Genomic DNA, 13264 nt, shown 5'->3' with positions numbered 1-13264 from the left:
AAAGGCACTGGTGATCCCTCACCAGCTGGAGACTCGTTTATCAGACCGTGCAAGGCAGTGGGGACTCCTCAGGGGACATAAAGTATGACTCAACTTGCCAGGAAGCCTCTCAGGCAGGGAGGGACGGGGAGAAAGAGAGGAAAGGCTGGAAGGGCAGGGGATGAGGGACAACAGGGTTTACGGAGAGAAAGACAGGGTGCATGGGGATGGACAGACAGGCAGGGATATGGCCAAGAGGAAGGCAAGGCAATTCCTCAGACCCTGGTCCCCAGTCTCATCCCTCTTCCACCTCCCCCAGTCCCTTGTGCGTGACAGGTCCCCACGGTGCCAAGCAGAGGTGGCCCCAGTACCTTGCTGCTGCTGCGCATCATACATCCGGATCTCGAAGATGGGTGGGCGCTCGTTCCGGAGCAGGCTCACCACCTTGGAGGCCTGGTCCAGCCGGTAGATGCTGCCGCTGCGGTATTCGGTCCAGAAGAGGAAGCTGCTGTAGTGGCACAGCCCGAAGGCGTGATTCAGTTCAGGTCCCTCATACACAATCTGCAGGCATGGGGAGGCAGAGAGGCTCATCGTTAGCTGGGAAGGGTGCTCGGGCAAATCTCACGTGGCAGGACAGGGCAAGGGACATTGGAAGGGGAGAGGAGGGGACAGGCGGCAGGGGAGCATGGCTGAATGTGGCCACCAAGCAGATCCGCAGCGGATGCAGACATCTGAGGCAATGGCTCAGCTGCCCACAGCCCGAACTCTGGGACAATCAACGTCCGAGAGCCCGCAGGGCCTCCACTTGCCTTCCGCTCAGTGCCGTTGAGGTAGACCATCTCGATGCGGTCATAGAAAGCATCCACCCAGTAGAGGATCTTGGCCGGGATGTCCAGGCTCAGCCCGTTGGGCCACAGGACGGTCTTGGAGGTGATGAAGATGTTGCGGTTGGAACCATCCATCCAGGCCCTCTCAATCTTGCCCCTCTTGCTGTCCTTGGGATCCTCCTCCCAGTCTGTCCAGTACATCCACCTGCCACAGACACTGAGCTGTTAGAGACATAGACAAATTGGGCTTCAAGCCCACCCCACCACTGATCCGAAGAGCAACCAGCTCTGCCTCCACCAAACCAGGTGTGAACTCTATGGCTGCTCACAGAGCGGCTGACTCAAACCAGTGGGAAGGTCCTGCTGCCCCGTGCCTACAGCCAGGCCCCAGCTCAATGCGACAGCCCAATAGCCCTCCCACCCATGCCAGTGCTGCCGAGCCCAGGCTGAAGCTGCCGCACAGCACAGAGCCGCTGCCATCGCCATGGCCGGAGCTGCTGCCTGACCCCAGTGTCACAGCTTGGGAGCCACCACGAATGCCGTGCGGAGCTGGGGACCCCACTGCCAGCTCTGCCGGTCCTTGCTGCAGGCAGGAGGGGACATGCCCTCCCACGAGGCAATGCTGCCTGCCCAGGCACCCGCACCCGTTCAGGGGGTCCACCACAATCGCTCGGGGGTGTGTCATCTTCCCCTCGATCAGTGTCTTCCGTGTCTGGGCAGCCTTCTCCAGCCGAGCCACGCTGATCGTCTTTTTGGGGCCATCATCCGTCCAGTACAGGTTGTTCCCCATCCAGTCCACCGCAATCCCTTCCACGTTGTGGATGCCTTTGGGGAAAAGCAGGAGCGGGTGCTCATCACCAGGGCTGCGCAGCAGCGGGAAGATGAGAAGTGGATGTGACAGCCCCATATGATTCACAGTGCATTCGGCACCACCTGATCCCAACTCAAACCGACAGGGATGACGGACCCCCCCAGCCTCAGCGCAGGCACATCCCCCAGAGGTACCGCAGCCACGGCAAGCCTGGGCTGGAAAAAGCCAAATTCAGGAGTGTCCTTGGCTGGTTTGCCCTGAGGCAACACAAACATACTTGGCTGGAAGCGTGAGGATGGATCAGCCACCACACTGAGCCTCAGGGACCCTGACAGAGGATCCCCCATCCCTCCCTCCTCCCATCTGACCGGATCGGTGTGAGCCAGCTCAGGCAGGAGGGGGACATCAGGGACAAGGATCCCTCTGCTGGGACAAGTGCTCTGTACCTGCCTCTCAATAGCAGTCCACAGATAAACCCAAACAGCAGCTTCAAACCTCAGTTTTAAGGGTCAAAGACAAGGGAGAGGACAGAAATGGTGCCATTACACAAGGAAATGCACTGATGGCTGTTGCCACCAGTTCCTGGGGGCCGACCGCGCTGGGGAGGGACCGGGCTGTGCCCCTCGGCCACGCACCGTCCTTCAGGATGGTCTCTCGCTCTGTGCCGTCGATCTTCTGGCGCCCAATGAGGTAGCTGGTGGTGTCAGCGAAGTAGATGAAGCCAGTCTCAGAGTGGAAGTCCAGCGCTCGGGGGTTCATGAGGTTCTCGATGGGGATCATGTGTTCATCTGGCACCTTGGCCCCCATGTCCATCCCACGGATGATGCCTGGACGCCCCTTCCCATACACCAGGAACAGCTCGTGCTCAGGCTCTGCAGAGAGACAGGGAGAGCCATCGCCACCAGCTGGGCCAGGGCGGCGCTGGGGGTGGGCAGCGCAATGGATGTGGCACCAGGGCTTTGGCAGGGTCACAGCCAGGACAGAGGGGCCAGGAGGAGGCAGCCTGCCCCTGCACCCAGCAAGTCTGCAGGGACCGAGGAGCCCAGCAGGCGGCCCACAGCTTAGGCCAGGAAGGAAAGGGGTGTTTGCAACCGGCCCTGCTTGCCCCTTGGCCCATGTGCTGCCAGTCGTCTGGCACAAGTGCCTCCGCCCACCCTAGACCCTCGCAGAGAGGGGACCTTTGTCCCCCTCATCCCGTCCCGCAGCTCTCCAGGGAGGGCCAGGACTCACTTTTGCAGGACTTCCCATCGCTGCCCAGGCTGAACCCGGAGCGGCACCGGCAGGTTCGGGTCTTGTGGCTGTTCCCGAGGAGGCAGATGTCCGAGCAGCCCCCCGGCTTGCCGAACTGATCTGGCTCGCAGGCATGACTCCTCACTGCAACAGAGAGCGCGGGCTGCAGCAGCTGCAGGCCACCAGAGCAGCGCAGAGATGGCCTGCCTGGCTGCAGGTCCCTGTTGGCCAGGAAGCCCGGGCAGGCAGGGGACACTACTCTGCAACCACAGGGATGCGGAGATGGTCTCATGGGTGCTTTAGGAGGACCCCATCCTCCTGGAGCTCCTGGCTGGCCAGGCACTGAGCATGGCACAGGACAGAGATGGGAAAGGACCTGCCCAAGAGGCAGCATCACTGCAGAGCAGAAACCAGCACAGTGTGTCCCGGCACACGGCCACTGCCGCTGGGCCACGCTGCCTCTGTCTGTCTGTCCAGCCCATCCCTCATAGGCCATGGCGGGAGTGGGCTTGTCCAGCTGCCCCACAGACAGTGCTGGCATGATGAGCCCCGGCATGGGGACAGCCAGCACCGGCCCAGAGAGCCCCCTTAATCGCACTCCTTCACAACTTGGAAATCTCCTGATTAGTTTTATATTCTGGAAAGTGTCAAGCAGGCTGCAGATGCTAAGAGGATTTTAAATGAGTAAATTGATTCACTGCAGGAAGGTGCTGGGGGCGGAGCAGGCAGATGGGGACGGACGTGGGTTGGAGACAGTCCCTGCAGCCCCAAAGCCTTTCAACTCCCTTAAACCCCCTCAGTGCTCAGGAGCGCATGGCCCTGGTCGAAGGCCAAACACACTGGCAGTGGGGATCTAGAGTGTGTGGGCACTGCAAAGGAGAGCCATTAATATTTCAAGATACCACATCTGCTCCAATGCCCCTGTGCTCTCCAGCGAGACGTGATCCATCAACCACGCGGCGCAGCTGCCTGGCCCGTGGGGATAGCTGCCACATCTCTCACAGGAGGAGACGGAGCAATAGCAGGGGCCGGGGGCACCCAGAGTGTGCGGTAGCCAAGCAAGAGGCCGGTCCCGTGACTGCCAGGGAGCAGGAATCCCACACAAGCCCCTGGCCAAGGAGTGCTGGCAGCGGGATGGCAGCTCTGAGAGTCTCTGTGGAGCACAGCCGGGCAGTTGGCTCGTCCGTCCCTGTCCCTGCATTTTGATGTGCCCGGCACTCAGCACCCCCAGCCAGGCTCTGGGGGTGACCCCCGGTCAGCTGCCACCACCCATGGCGAGCTCCGCTGCCAGAGCCTGCCCAGGCACATGGAGATCGTGGGGAGGATCGAGGGGGGAGCTGGGGGAGACTGGGCAGGACCAGGTTCAGGCTGAGCACTGCTCCCGAGGACCACAGGGGGTTACCAACAGAGCCTCACGGGCAAGTGAACCCATCCTGGGTGTCTGGCCCCATTAGAAGAGGGAATTCAGAAGGTGCAGCCCATCCCCATCGCCACTCAGCCTTCAAGGTCCAAGAAGCTGCTTTTTCCGGGCAGGGGTCACACCTGTGGGCTGGCGCCGCTGGTGGTAGATGTGCAGCGCTCCTCCCTTGTCCACCCGCGTCACCACCTGGTACTCAGTGCTGTTGAAGCGGTTGACCCGGATGACGCTGGTTTTCTGCTGGGCGTTGGCATTGTCAGAGTTGGTGGCGTAGAGGTAGTTCTCAAAGACGGTTAGCCCGTAGAGGTGTTCAATCTGGAAGGCACCACGCAGGTGTCCACAAGGAATTTAGGAGGAGACATTAGAACCCTGGCTCCGAGGTGTGCAAAGCCCCCAACCCCTGCCCCTGATCCTGCCCCGTGGCTCTCGCCCCACGAGATTGGGCTTGGCAGGCAGATGCTGCAGGACTGGTTGGCGTTCAGCAGCTCACACCTTTTCTTTGCTGGACCAGCAAAGCTAAGCCTATGGACCAGTGCCCCACAGCAGTGCAAGCTCAGACCTGCCTCCAGTGCACTCTGCCGTAAGGCCCCCCCGACCCCGACCTCCCTCTGGCCCCACTCACCAGGATGCCCTGGATGATGGTGTGTCTGTTTTTGCCTTCATAGTCCACCACCTCAATATAGTCCAGGTAGGCGTCAGCCCAGTACACCAGCCGGTTCACCAAGTCCAAGGTGATGCCATGGGGGAAGACGATCTTGCTGTCCACCAGCTTGGTGCGGTTCTGCCCGTCCATGTCGCAGCGTTCCACCTTAGGGATCTGCCCGTAGTCGGTGAAGAACACTTTGCTGCATGAGAAGGGCAAAGGCAGGAGCTCAGAACCTGCACGTCACGGTCGACCCAGAGATGGAGGACACAGACGTACAGATGGCGCACACTCCCACCCACAGACACGGGCTTGATCCCGTGGGCACGGGGGTGGCTGGGGTCCAACACAGCAGCTCCCAGCCGGGGCTGGCCCAGGGTTGCTCCTCGCTGCCCACACGGCCCAGCAGTGCAAAGGGCTGGCAGCACCCGCCTGCACCTCAGAGGAGCCGCAGCAACCCAGGCAGCGACGCTGAGACAAGCGGACAAAACCTCAAACCAGGATTTGCTGGTGTCACCAGGAAGAGATCCAGGGCCCTCCACCAGCGGATGTGTTAAAACGCAACCCGATGCATCTGCCCAGGTGCCATGCACCTGAGAGCCGTCCTGCCTGTGGCCGCAGCTCTCAGCACAGCGCTTCCCAGACAGGACGCAGCACCACCGCCCTGAGCACCGGAGCCGTGCTGGGTCTCTGTTGCAGAGCCCGGTAACTTTAACTCAGCCACCTGTGGGGCTTGTCTGCACCTTCCCTGTTCCAGGCCAGAGTCTCTCTCCAGGCTGCTATGCAATATTTACTTATTTATAAAAAACCCTTTCAGCTTTTCTGCTCAATAACATCAGCTCTCTTCATTCAGGCAAGGATAAAAGCACCCATGTGGAAAGAAGCAGGTGAGGGGGGAGACATCCTCTTTACTGGTTTCGCTGGGACCCTGTGGCACACACAGCTGAGCATCCTCGGAGGGAGCACGCCGTCGGGTTAGGCAGACCATGCTCACGTGCCGACAGACTTCCCTGCCAGGCAGCAGGATTTCCCCCGCACGCACACCCCACGGCTGGACCACGCTCGCGGAAAGTGCCCAATGGGATCTTGCATGCCACTCTGCTCTGCCTGCCGCGGCCTCGGCCACACCAGCTCCCCGCTCCCGGGGTCCTGCAGCTGCCGTGCATGCCCTGAGCTGCTCCGATGATTCAGCATCCCAGCTTCCCCATGCATGGGATTTTGCAAAAGGCAGCTGCCCGAGCATTGCCATCTGACCGCAGCAACCCGCATAAATAGGCACAGGGGGAGCTGCTCCATCCGTGTGTCTGACTGTTTCGGTTCCCAAAAGCTGGTGCAAAGCTGTTAACCACGCAGCCACAGCCTGGAAACGGCAGCTTGTCCTGAGCCCAAGCAAAAGCTCGTCCTGAGCAAAGCCGCTGCTGAGGGCAGGAGGAGTGGGAAGCAACCCTCCAGAGAAGGGCTTCTGGACATGGCCACGCAGGTACCACCATCCCCAGCAGGAAGGACCATGTGCTTCCCAGCTGTCACCAAGAACGGTTAATTAGAAGACCCAGGATCAGATGCTAACATTCCCCAGTGCCGCACCGGTCCAGCTCTGCTCCCACACCAGCCTGTCCCCGGTGCAGTGCCGGCCGAGCAGAAGACCAAACCTTCACCTCCTCCAAAACTGGCTGGTACCAGTAGGCTGCTCAAAACGCTGCTGCCACAACCACCCTATAGCATGTGGCCCCGACCCCAGCTGAGGGAGAGAAAACACTGCGACTCACTCGGTGCTAACGCCCAGAGGGGCCTGCGCAGGCAGGAGAGTCACTCTTCCAGCAGCATCCCTGCCACCCCACTTCACTGCAGCAGCTGGACCCTGCCGGCTGGTTCCACCCCCCTAAATCCATGGTGCAGGTCCAGGCAGCAACGCTGAGCCCTCCCATCCCCAAGCAGGACTCTTACCCCATAGCTGGGTCCAGCGCTATCCCCTTGGGGTTGTACAGCTCCAGGTCCAGCAGTGTGACACAGGTGACTCCATTCTTGTTGCAGACAAAGATCCTGTCATCAATGTCATCCACGAAGTAGAAGTTGCCGGTGAGCCAGTCAATGGCCATCTGCTCGACATCTAGGCCGTGGGAGAGGGGGAGAGGAGAGGTTAGGCAGGGAGGGAGGGAGGGAAGGAGGGAGCCAGGAGCCCCACGCGTGCCTGTGCATGGGGTCTCTGACCACCTCCCAGCCCCCCCAGGCATTCCCAGCACAAACATAGCTGAGGAGTGAGGCCATGTGAGCCATGGAGGAGCTGTCATCTGCACAGTACCGGGGACCTGGCCCTGGGCACGCCACGTGGATTGACGCCACCACCTCCTCCCGAGGAACATGGGACCTGCCACCCCCCTGGCAGCCCAGTTGCAAGCGGCAGCGCTTTCAGAGACATCACAGGCAGGCAGGAGAGCATCCCACAGGAACACTGTCCCGAGCAGGGGGAAGGCTGTGCGTGGTGGGCACCCAAGGAGGCGAAGGCAGCTCCTGGAGAGCCACATGGCACAGAGGGGGAAGAGGCTCAGACCGCAGCATCGCACAGCAAACACCCACCAAGCCCACGGTCAGGGCAGCACGGGGAGAGACTGCAGCAGCCGGGGGCTGCAGGCAGAGCCCCGACTGGGAGAGGCAGCCCGGGCAGAGCTAATCCAGAGCCTCAAGGACACCCTGAGCCCTGAAGCAGGTGAGAGACGGCATCTGGCACACAGCGTTTAAGTATTTAATTAAACCAGTGAAAGCCTGTTAAATCGGATAAGCCCAATGCACCTGAATTCCTGCCTTGCAACCAGGTCAGTGCCCGGCACTGCTCCGTGCCCCCCACCCGCCCTCGGCCACAGCTTGGGGTGAGGGGCTGCAGCTCCCGGAGGCTCTGGGAGATGCCAAGTGCTTTGGAAGCCCATCCTTTCGGTTAGTGCCCCCAAGACCCCACGTCACTCCCATGCTGACACAGCAGCGCCGCAGGGTCATCGCTGCGGCTCGGCATCGCAGCTGGCACGGGAGCAGCAGCAGCTCCACAGCCCGACCACCCCGAGGACATCGGGACCCAGACAGCCCCAGAGGAGCAGGGCCAGACGCCGCTGAATTATTAACCAGTGCAGAAGGAGGGAAAACATGAATCAAGCCAGGACATTTTGCAACTCCCCACACTCCCCCTGCTCGCAAGATTCGGCCTGACGATATCAAGCCCTTCCCTGCTGCAGCACTGTGAAGCGCTGCCTGGATTTTAGCGAGACTCAACCCCAGGGGTCTGGGGGTGCCCCGCCCAAGCACAAACCCGAGGCCCACGTCCCCGAGTTATCCCGGCCAGCTCGCTCACACACCTCCACCGAGCATTTTGTGTCAAGGCCACAGCCCCAGAGACGGGGATGTCCTGCTGGCAGTGATGGCCGCCTGGTGACCAACTGCCCTCCCCTCCGGAAGGGCGAAGCTGTGGCGCCCGCAGCCACCACCCAGCATGATGCATCTCATAAAACCAAGTGGAAACACCCAGAGCCAGGGAATTAGCATCAAACCAGCCAAACGAAGGCCTGTGCAGGGCTCCTGCCGTGCTGCCCAATGTGCTGGAGCCGGCGGCAGGGCAGGGGCAAAGTCGGGGTTCCTGGTCCAGCCAGGGCACCTGGGGCTCCTGGGTGCCTGCTGGTGATAAGAGGTTTTGACGCTGAGCAAAAAACAACCAAAAAAGTGCAGGGGGGTGGCAGGGGTGGGCAAGGGTCCCTCTCCGCCTCTGAGATGGGGCTGCCTGAGTCACACTGCCTGGACGGGCACCCGCCTGCCATCCCCCCCTGCACCCCCAGCCCTGATTCACCCCGCTGACGAGCAGAGGGGGAGGCAGAGCCGCACACGCAGCGCAGCCCTGCTTGGGCGAGAAATGCTTCAGCAAAGGGATGTGCAAGAATTCCCCAAAAAAGCAGGTCTTGGCTGGCGCCTGCGCGGCTGAGTCAGAGTCACAGGACCTGGGGAGCGATCCAAGCAGGGGCGGATGGGGAGCGCCTGGCGGGACGGTGCAGAGGCCCAAGCCCCCCACACAGAGGCACGGACCCCCCTGGCCCCAGGCTTTGGCTTTTCCTCACTGCCTTCCTCCTGGGGGGGACCAGGCCATTGCCGCCCCGTCACCACCGCTCTCCCGCACCTCGGTCCTCCTTTCCCATCACTCGACCCCAAAACCCCCAGCATCACCGGGCCACTGCCCCCTCACCGGCTGTGTCCCGCTGAGCCGGAGCCACGTCCAGCCCATCCAATGGGGAGGAAGTTCACCAACTCAGCACTCAAAGGCTAAACAGGAATCAGAAGGGAAAATGGCCAAAACAAGCTATAGGTTTCCAGCCCCTTGCTTCCTGGGGCCCACAGCTTCCCTCTCGCCGTTTCTGCCATGGTTGCCTCTCCCCATTCCGGGCGAGGGTCCCGGGGGTCTCCCGGGGGTCTCCCGGCCGGGCCCTAGCCCTGAGCAGGGCAGTGCTGGGCCTGGGAGCTGCGGGTGATGCAAGCACTTGCTCTTCTCCCAGGCTGTATTTTTGCAGCTGGAAAGCATTACCCTCCTCAAAGGCTTTTGTTTTTCAGCTTGCTCCTTCTCTCCCTGCTCGCCATCCTCCCCCCTCCTTTGCAGGAATCAGTTTTTATTATTATTATTATTTTTTTTTTCAGCTCTTTCTTTTAGCCTCAGCTAAACCTGGATTTCCTCTTGAACTTTCAGTGGAAGCTAATTTAACAAATGTCTATTTTTAACCCCTCGCGTTAGCCCGCAGAGAGCTCTCCCCCACTCGGCACTCAGCTTTGGGAACGGGGAGGAGTGAGGGACGTGGTCTGTCCCCGCCAGGTGCCGCGCATCCCCCCGGCAGGACAGCGGGTGTACAGGGAAGGTGTACCATGGCCACCCATGACCGGCAAGACGCATGCAAGGACCCAGCTCAGGGGCACCAGTAGGGACCAGCCTGTCCCTCCTGCAAACAACTTTAACGGAAGGAAGAAGCCAGGGGGCAGCGACCACCCCTATCCTCCTGCCCGCAGCTCCCAGCAGCAGAGGGGTCTGGCTAGTGAGCCCATCTCCCCACCAATTCCCATCCCAGAGTCAAGTCTTCCTCCTTGCCCAACCATGGCTGGGCGTTGCAAGCAATTGCAACATGCAAAACTAATTTCCCAAGATTTATTTATCTGCTCGTGTTTGAAAATGAGCTTGTGGGGGCAGAGAACAGGGAATGTCAACTTTAAAGGCCCTTCCTGGAAGAAGCTAACCAGCCTTGTCAGGCCGGCAAGCCACGGTCCACGCCAGCCACGCTCCTGGCCACACTCAGTGACGCTGGCCAGGAACACCACTGGTTGAAGTGGGCTCCGACTGTTGCCTTCCTTGGGGGAGAGGGCAGATGAAGGGAGGACAGAGGGGAGAGGGAGGACCAAAAAGTTCATCAGCGCACAAGCGGCACGTTGCTCAACATGGGCGGGCTGGCAACTTCAGCAAACTCCGAAACCCACCCCACACAGATGTTTCCTGGTTTCACGCTCAACACGAACCGAGGAATCCTGACCAAGCTTTTGCTGAAGTCCCTACCACAAAATAATCTATGTGCTTGGATTTTCCCCTTTCCTTGCCACCAGTGGAAGAAGCTGAAGCAGCCTCTGTGGCCAACAGGCCCTGAGGAGACACCACTGGGGACAGCCGGCTGGAGGAAAAGGCTCCCACGTGTCCATTCCAGCCCAGACTCCTCCGACACCGAGCTGAGACCCGTTGCAGCACTACCAGGGCATGCTCAGGGAGAGCTACTGTCCCAAGAGGCAGAAGAAACATCCAGCCTCCGCTCAAGATGTTCTTGGCCCTGTCAACTCTTACAAGTCTTCCCAGGCATTCAGCAATAACCTTCCCCCTCCCCAGTTCCAACTTCCTCCTGTGCTCGACGGGGCTGGGAGCATCTTGTCCCACTCAAAGAGCTCCTCGACACAAGTGGGTCACCAACTCAATGGCTGTCCCCAAGAGCTCCTGCCAAGGCTCCCTCCTTAACCCGAGCCACGGAGCATCTGATTTACCCCACGACCAGTCAAGTACCACAAGGCTGTGGTTTTTTTGGGGAACGAGCTTTGCTGACCCAGCACATAACTTTCCTCTGCATGAATCAGTTGTTGTGCAGTCTGCAAATACATCAATTGTGGCCTGACACGAGGAGGAAGGAAACGCGCAATCTTCTCTCAGACTAAAACATGGATTTCGACACAGTTCTGAAACAGCTGCAACTAAGATGCGTGCAACTCAGCAGCTCACCCTGACTCTCGCACAGTTGAGCATGGGAGAACAGAAACAACCTATAGTGGTGAGGGTGCAAAAAGCTTGCAACTGAGTGCTCTGCACTGCAGTGGTCTGGAAGGAATCCCGCTTCTCAATCACTCCTAAAGGGAGCACTCCCCGTGGGGTGCCTGCAGCTGGGCAGGACAGGAACAGTGGTCAGCAGAGGTCCCAGCTCTGCTGGGAACCCTCCTCGTGAGACTCCCCTCTGAAGCAGCTGACAACAATCACACTTCCAAGGCCAGGCACAGAGGTCCCTCCCCAAAGGTCTTTGCCCCCCGTTCTGCTGAGGTGCATTTTCACCCTTGCCCAGCACACGGGATAGATAAAAGAGCTGGCCTGAGCTCTGCTGCTGACATTTGCATGTTGTTTTTAAATAAAGAATATTTATGTCCAAGCACATCAACGGGGAACAGTCCATGTTTTTTGCTTCAGCTCCGGTGGATCAGACCTAACACAAGCCCCAGCGGCTCTGAGGAGTACGGGCTGCAGTGACCGTCCCCACAGGAATGCACACCGGTAACTGCACAGCCCACGGCCCAAGCAGGCAACGCACCAAAACTGCTTGTCCACACTGCATCGGAAGCGAGGAGCCGCCTGGAGAGCAGTCTCCTGGGGCAGTCGGCGCTGTGTCCTCCTGCTCCCAGCAAAACCCTTGGGAGCCAGAGCCCGAGGGGGGCCATGCCCAACCTGCCACCCAGCAAGAAGCCCAGGCGGGCAGCCGCACAGCATGCCCCACGGCACTGGGAGAGCCAACGACACACGGCTCCTGCGGGAAAAAAGCTTGGAAAAGTTGCCGAATGTTTTGGTTCAAAAACGCCTCCAGAAGAGGAACGGAGGCTCGTCAGGAATGCAGTCCCCAGGGCTTCTCAAATACATCGGTTTCCTACTTTCCTTTTTATAGGGAATGATCCGTTTGATACATTTACATAATACCATAATCTGGAGGAATTTCTGTCTCTTCCCTCCACAGACATCCTCTCCCCTGGAGAACAAGACCGTCTCTGTAATGGCAGCATACTCCATGGATAAACACTGCTCCTGGGGACAATTTCCCTTAATTAGAAGTATGTTAACAGGACAGGCATGAAGACAAACTCCAGCCCCGAAGGGCACCAGCCACGGACACCCTGCTCCCCTCGAGGGTCTGGCACAGCCCCCCTGGCCTCGGCTCCTGGGAACAGACACCCCCTTGTGCAAGGAAACACCACCTCAACCCTCACTGCCAGCGCCGAGATGGGGTGGAGGGCACTACGGACGGGGCAGACACTGGCATGCACCGCCACCACCGTCACGTCAGTCTTGTTTCCTTAGAAAACCAGGCTAAAAAATAAATAAATTTAAACCCCCCTCTGTTAAGCTGTTTAGCTCAGAGGAGGAACCGCTGGGTGGAAGCTGGTGGCCCACGTCCAGGATGTCTGACTCGGTGCTCGGAAGGATCCCTGTGGCCTCTGCGCACACGCACGCCCTGCGCCTGCACAAGCCAAACACTCTCCGGGGGTGAAACCAACCCCCCCACACCCCACGGCTGCGCAGCCCCCCGGGCGCTGCGGGAGGAGAGTCCCAGCCTGTCCATCCCCAGCAACAGGCAGAGCGACCGCCAGTTAACAAGATGACAGAGCACCACATTCCCCAGGGAGCCCCGTGCTGTCCAGACCCCCAACTCGCGCTATCTACACGCCTCAGACCCCAGCCCCGGCTCGTGCAGCATCGCCACCATGGCCCAAAGTGGCTCATGGGCCACAAGCACCTCTCCAGCACCTGGCACAGCCCCAGGCTGACACAGCCTCCAACCTCCTGGGGTGGGGACGCCCCCGGCAGCACTTTGTCATCCTCCTGCCAAGACAGCTCGCCCCTCCTCCCCAGCCCCAAACCTGTCCCCCTCCCCACGGCCGGGCTCAGCCCCACGGCATCCCCACGTGAGCCCGGCTGCGGCACCCGAGGTGGGAAGAGCAGGAACAGCTGCGTGGAGGGCAGCCAAGGGACTGCTAATTACTCTGCCTTAATGAGGCCATTCCACAGGCAAAAATATTCAGCGGAGGCTGATGGAGGGACAGGGCGCTCGGTT

At 60.1% G+C, this 13264-nt stretch overlaps 1 protein-coding gene across 1 annotated transcript in view; it reads right to left on the bottom strand.

Annotated features, from left to right (window-relative positions):
* LRP1 (LDL receptor related protein 1) overlaps positions 1-13264 on the bottom strand; it is an 89448-nt gene that overhangs the window by 40740 nt on the left and 35444 nt on the right. Inside the window, exons 7-14 of the mRNA XM_082496382.1 lie at positions 6852-7014; positions 4887-5109; positions 4390-4579; positions 2848-2991; positions 2253-2489; positions 1451-1631; positions 789-1011; positions 351-540 (exon numbers count right to left, since the gene is read on the bottom strand). Coding sequence (XP_082352508.1) covers positions 351-540; positions 789-1011; positions 1451-1631; positions 2253-2489; positions 2848-2991; positions 4390-4579; positions 4887-5109; positions 6852-7014 — 1551 coding nt within the window. The remainder of the gene's footprint in view (positions 1-350; positions 541-788; positions 1012-1450; positions 1632-2252; positions 2490-2847; positions 2992-4389; positions 4580-4886; positions 5110-6851; positions 7015-13264) is intronic.

This window comes from Vanellus vanellus (genome assembly GCF_965231255.1).
Source record: "Vanellus vanellus genome assembly, chromosome: 28".
Taxonomy (NCBI): Eukaryota; Metazoa; Chordata; class Aves; order Charadriiformes; family Charadriidae; genus Vanellus; species Vanellus vanellus.
Note: the sequence above shows the minus strand (reverse complement) of the source record. Positions and strands in the feature narration are given on the sequence as shown.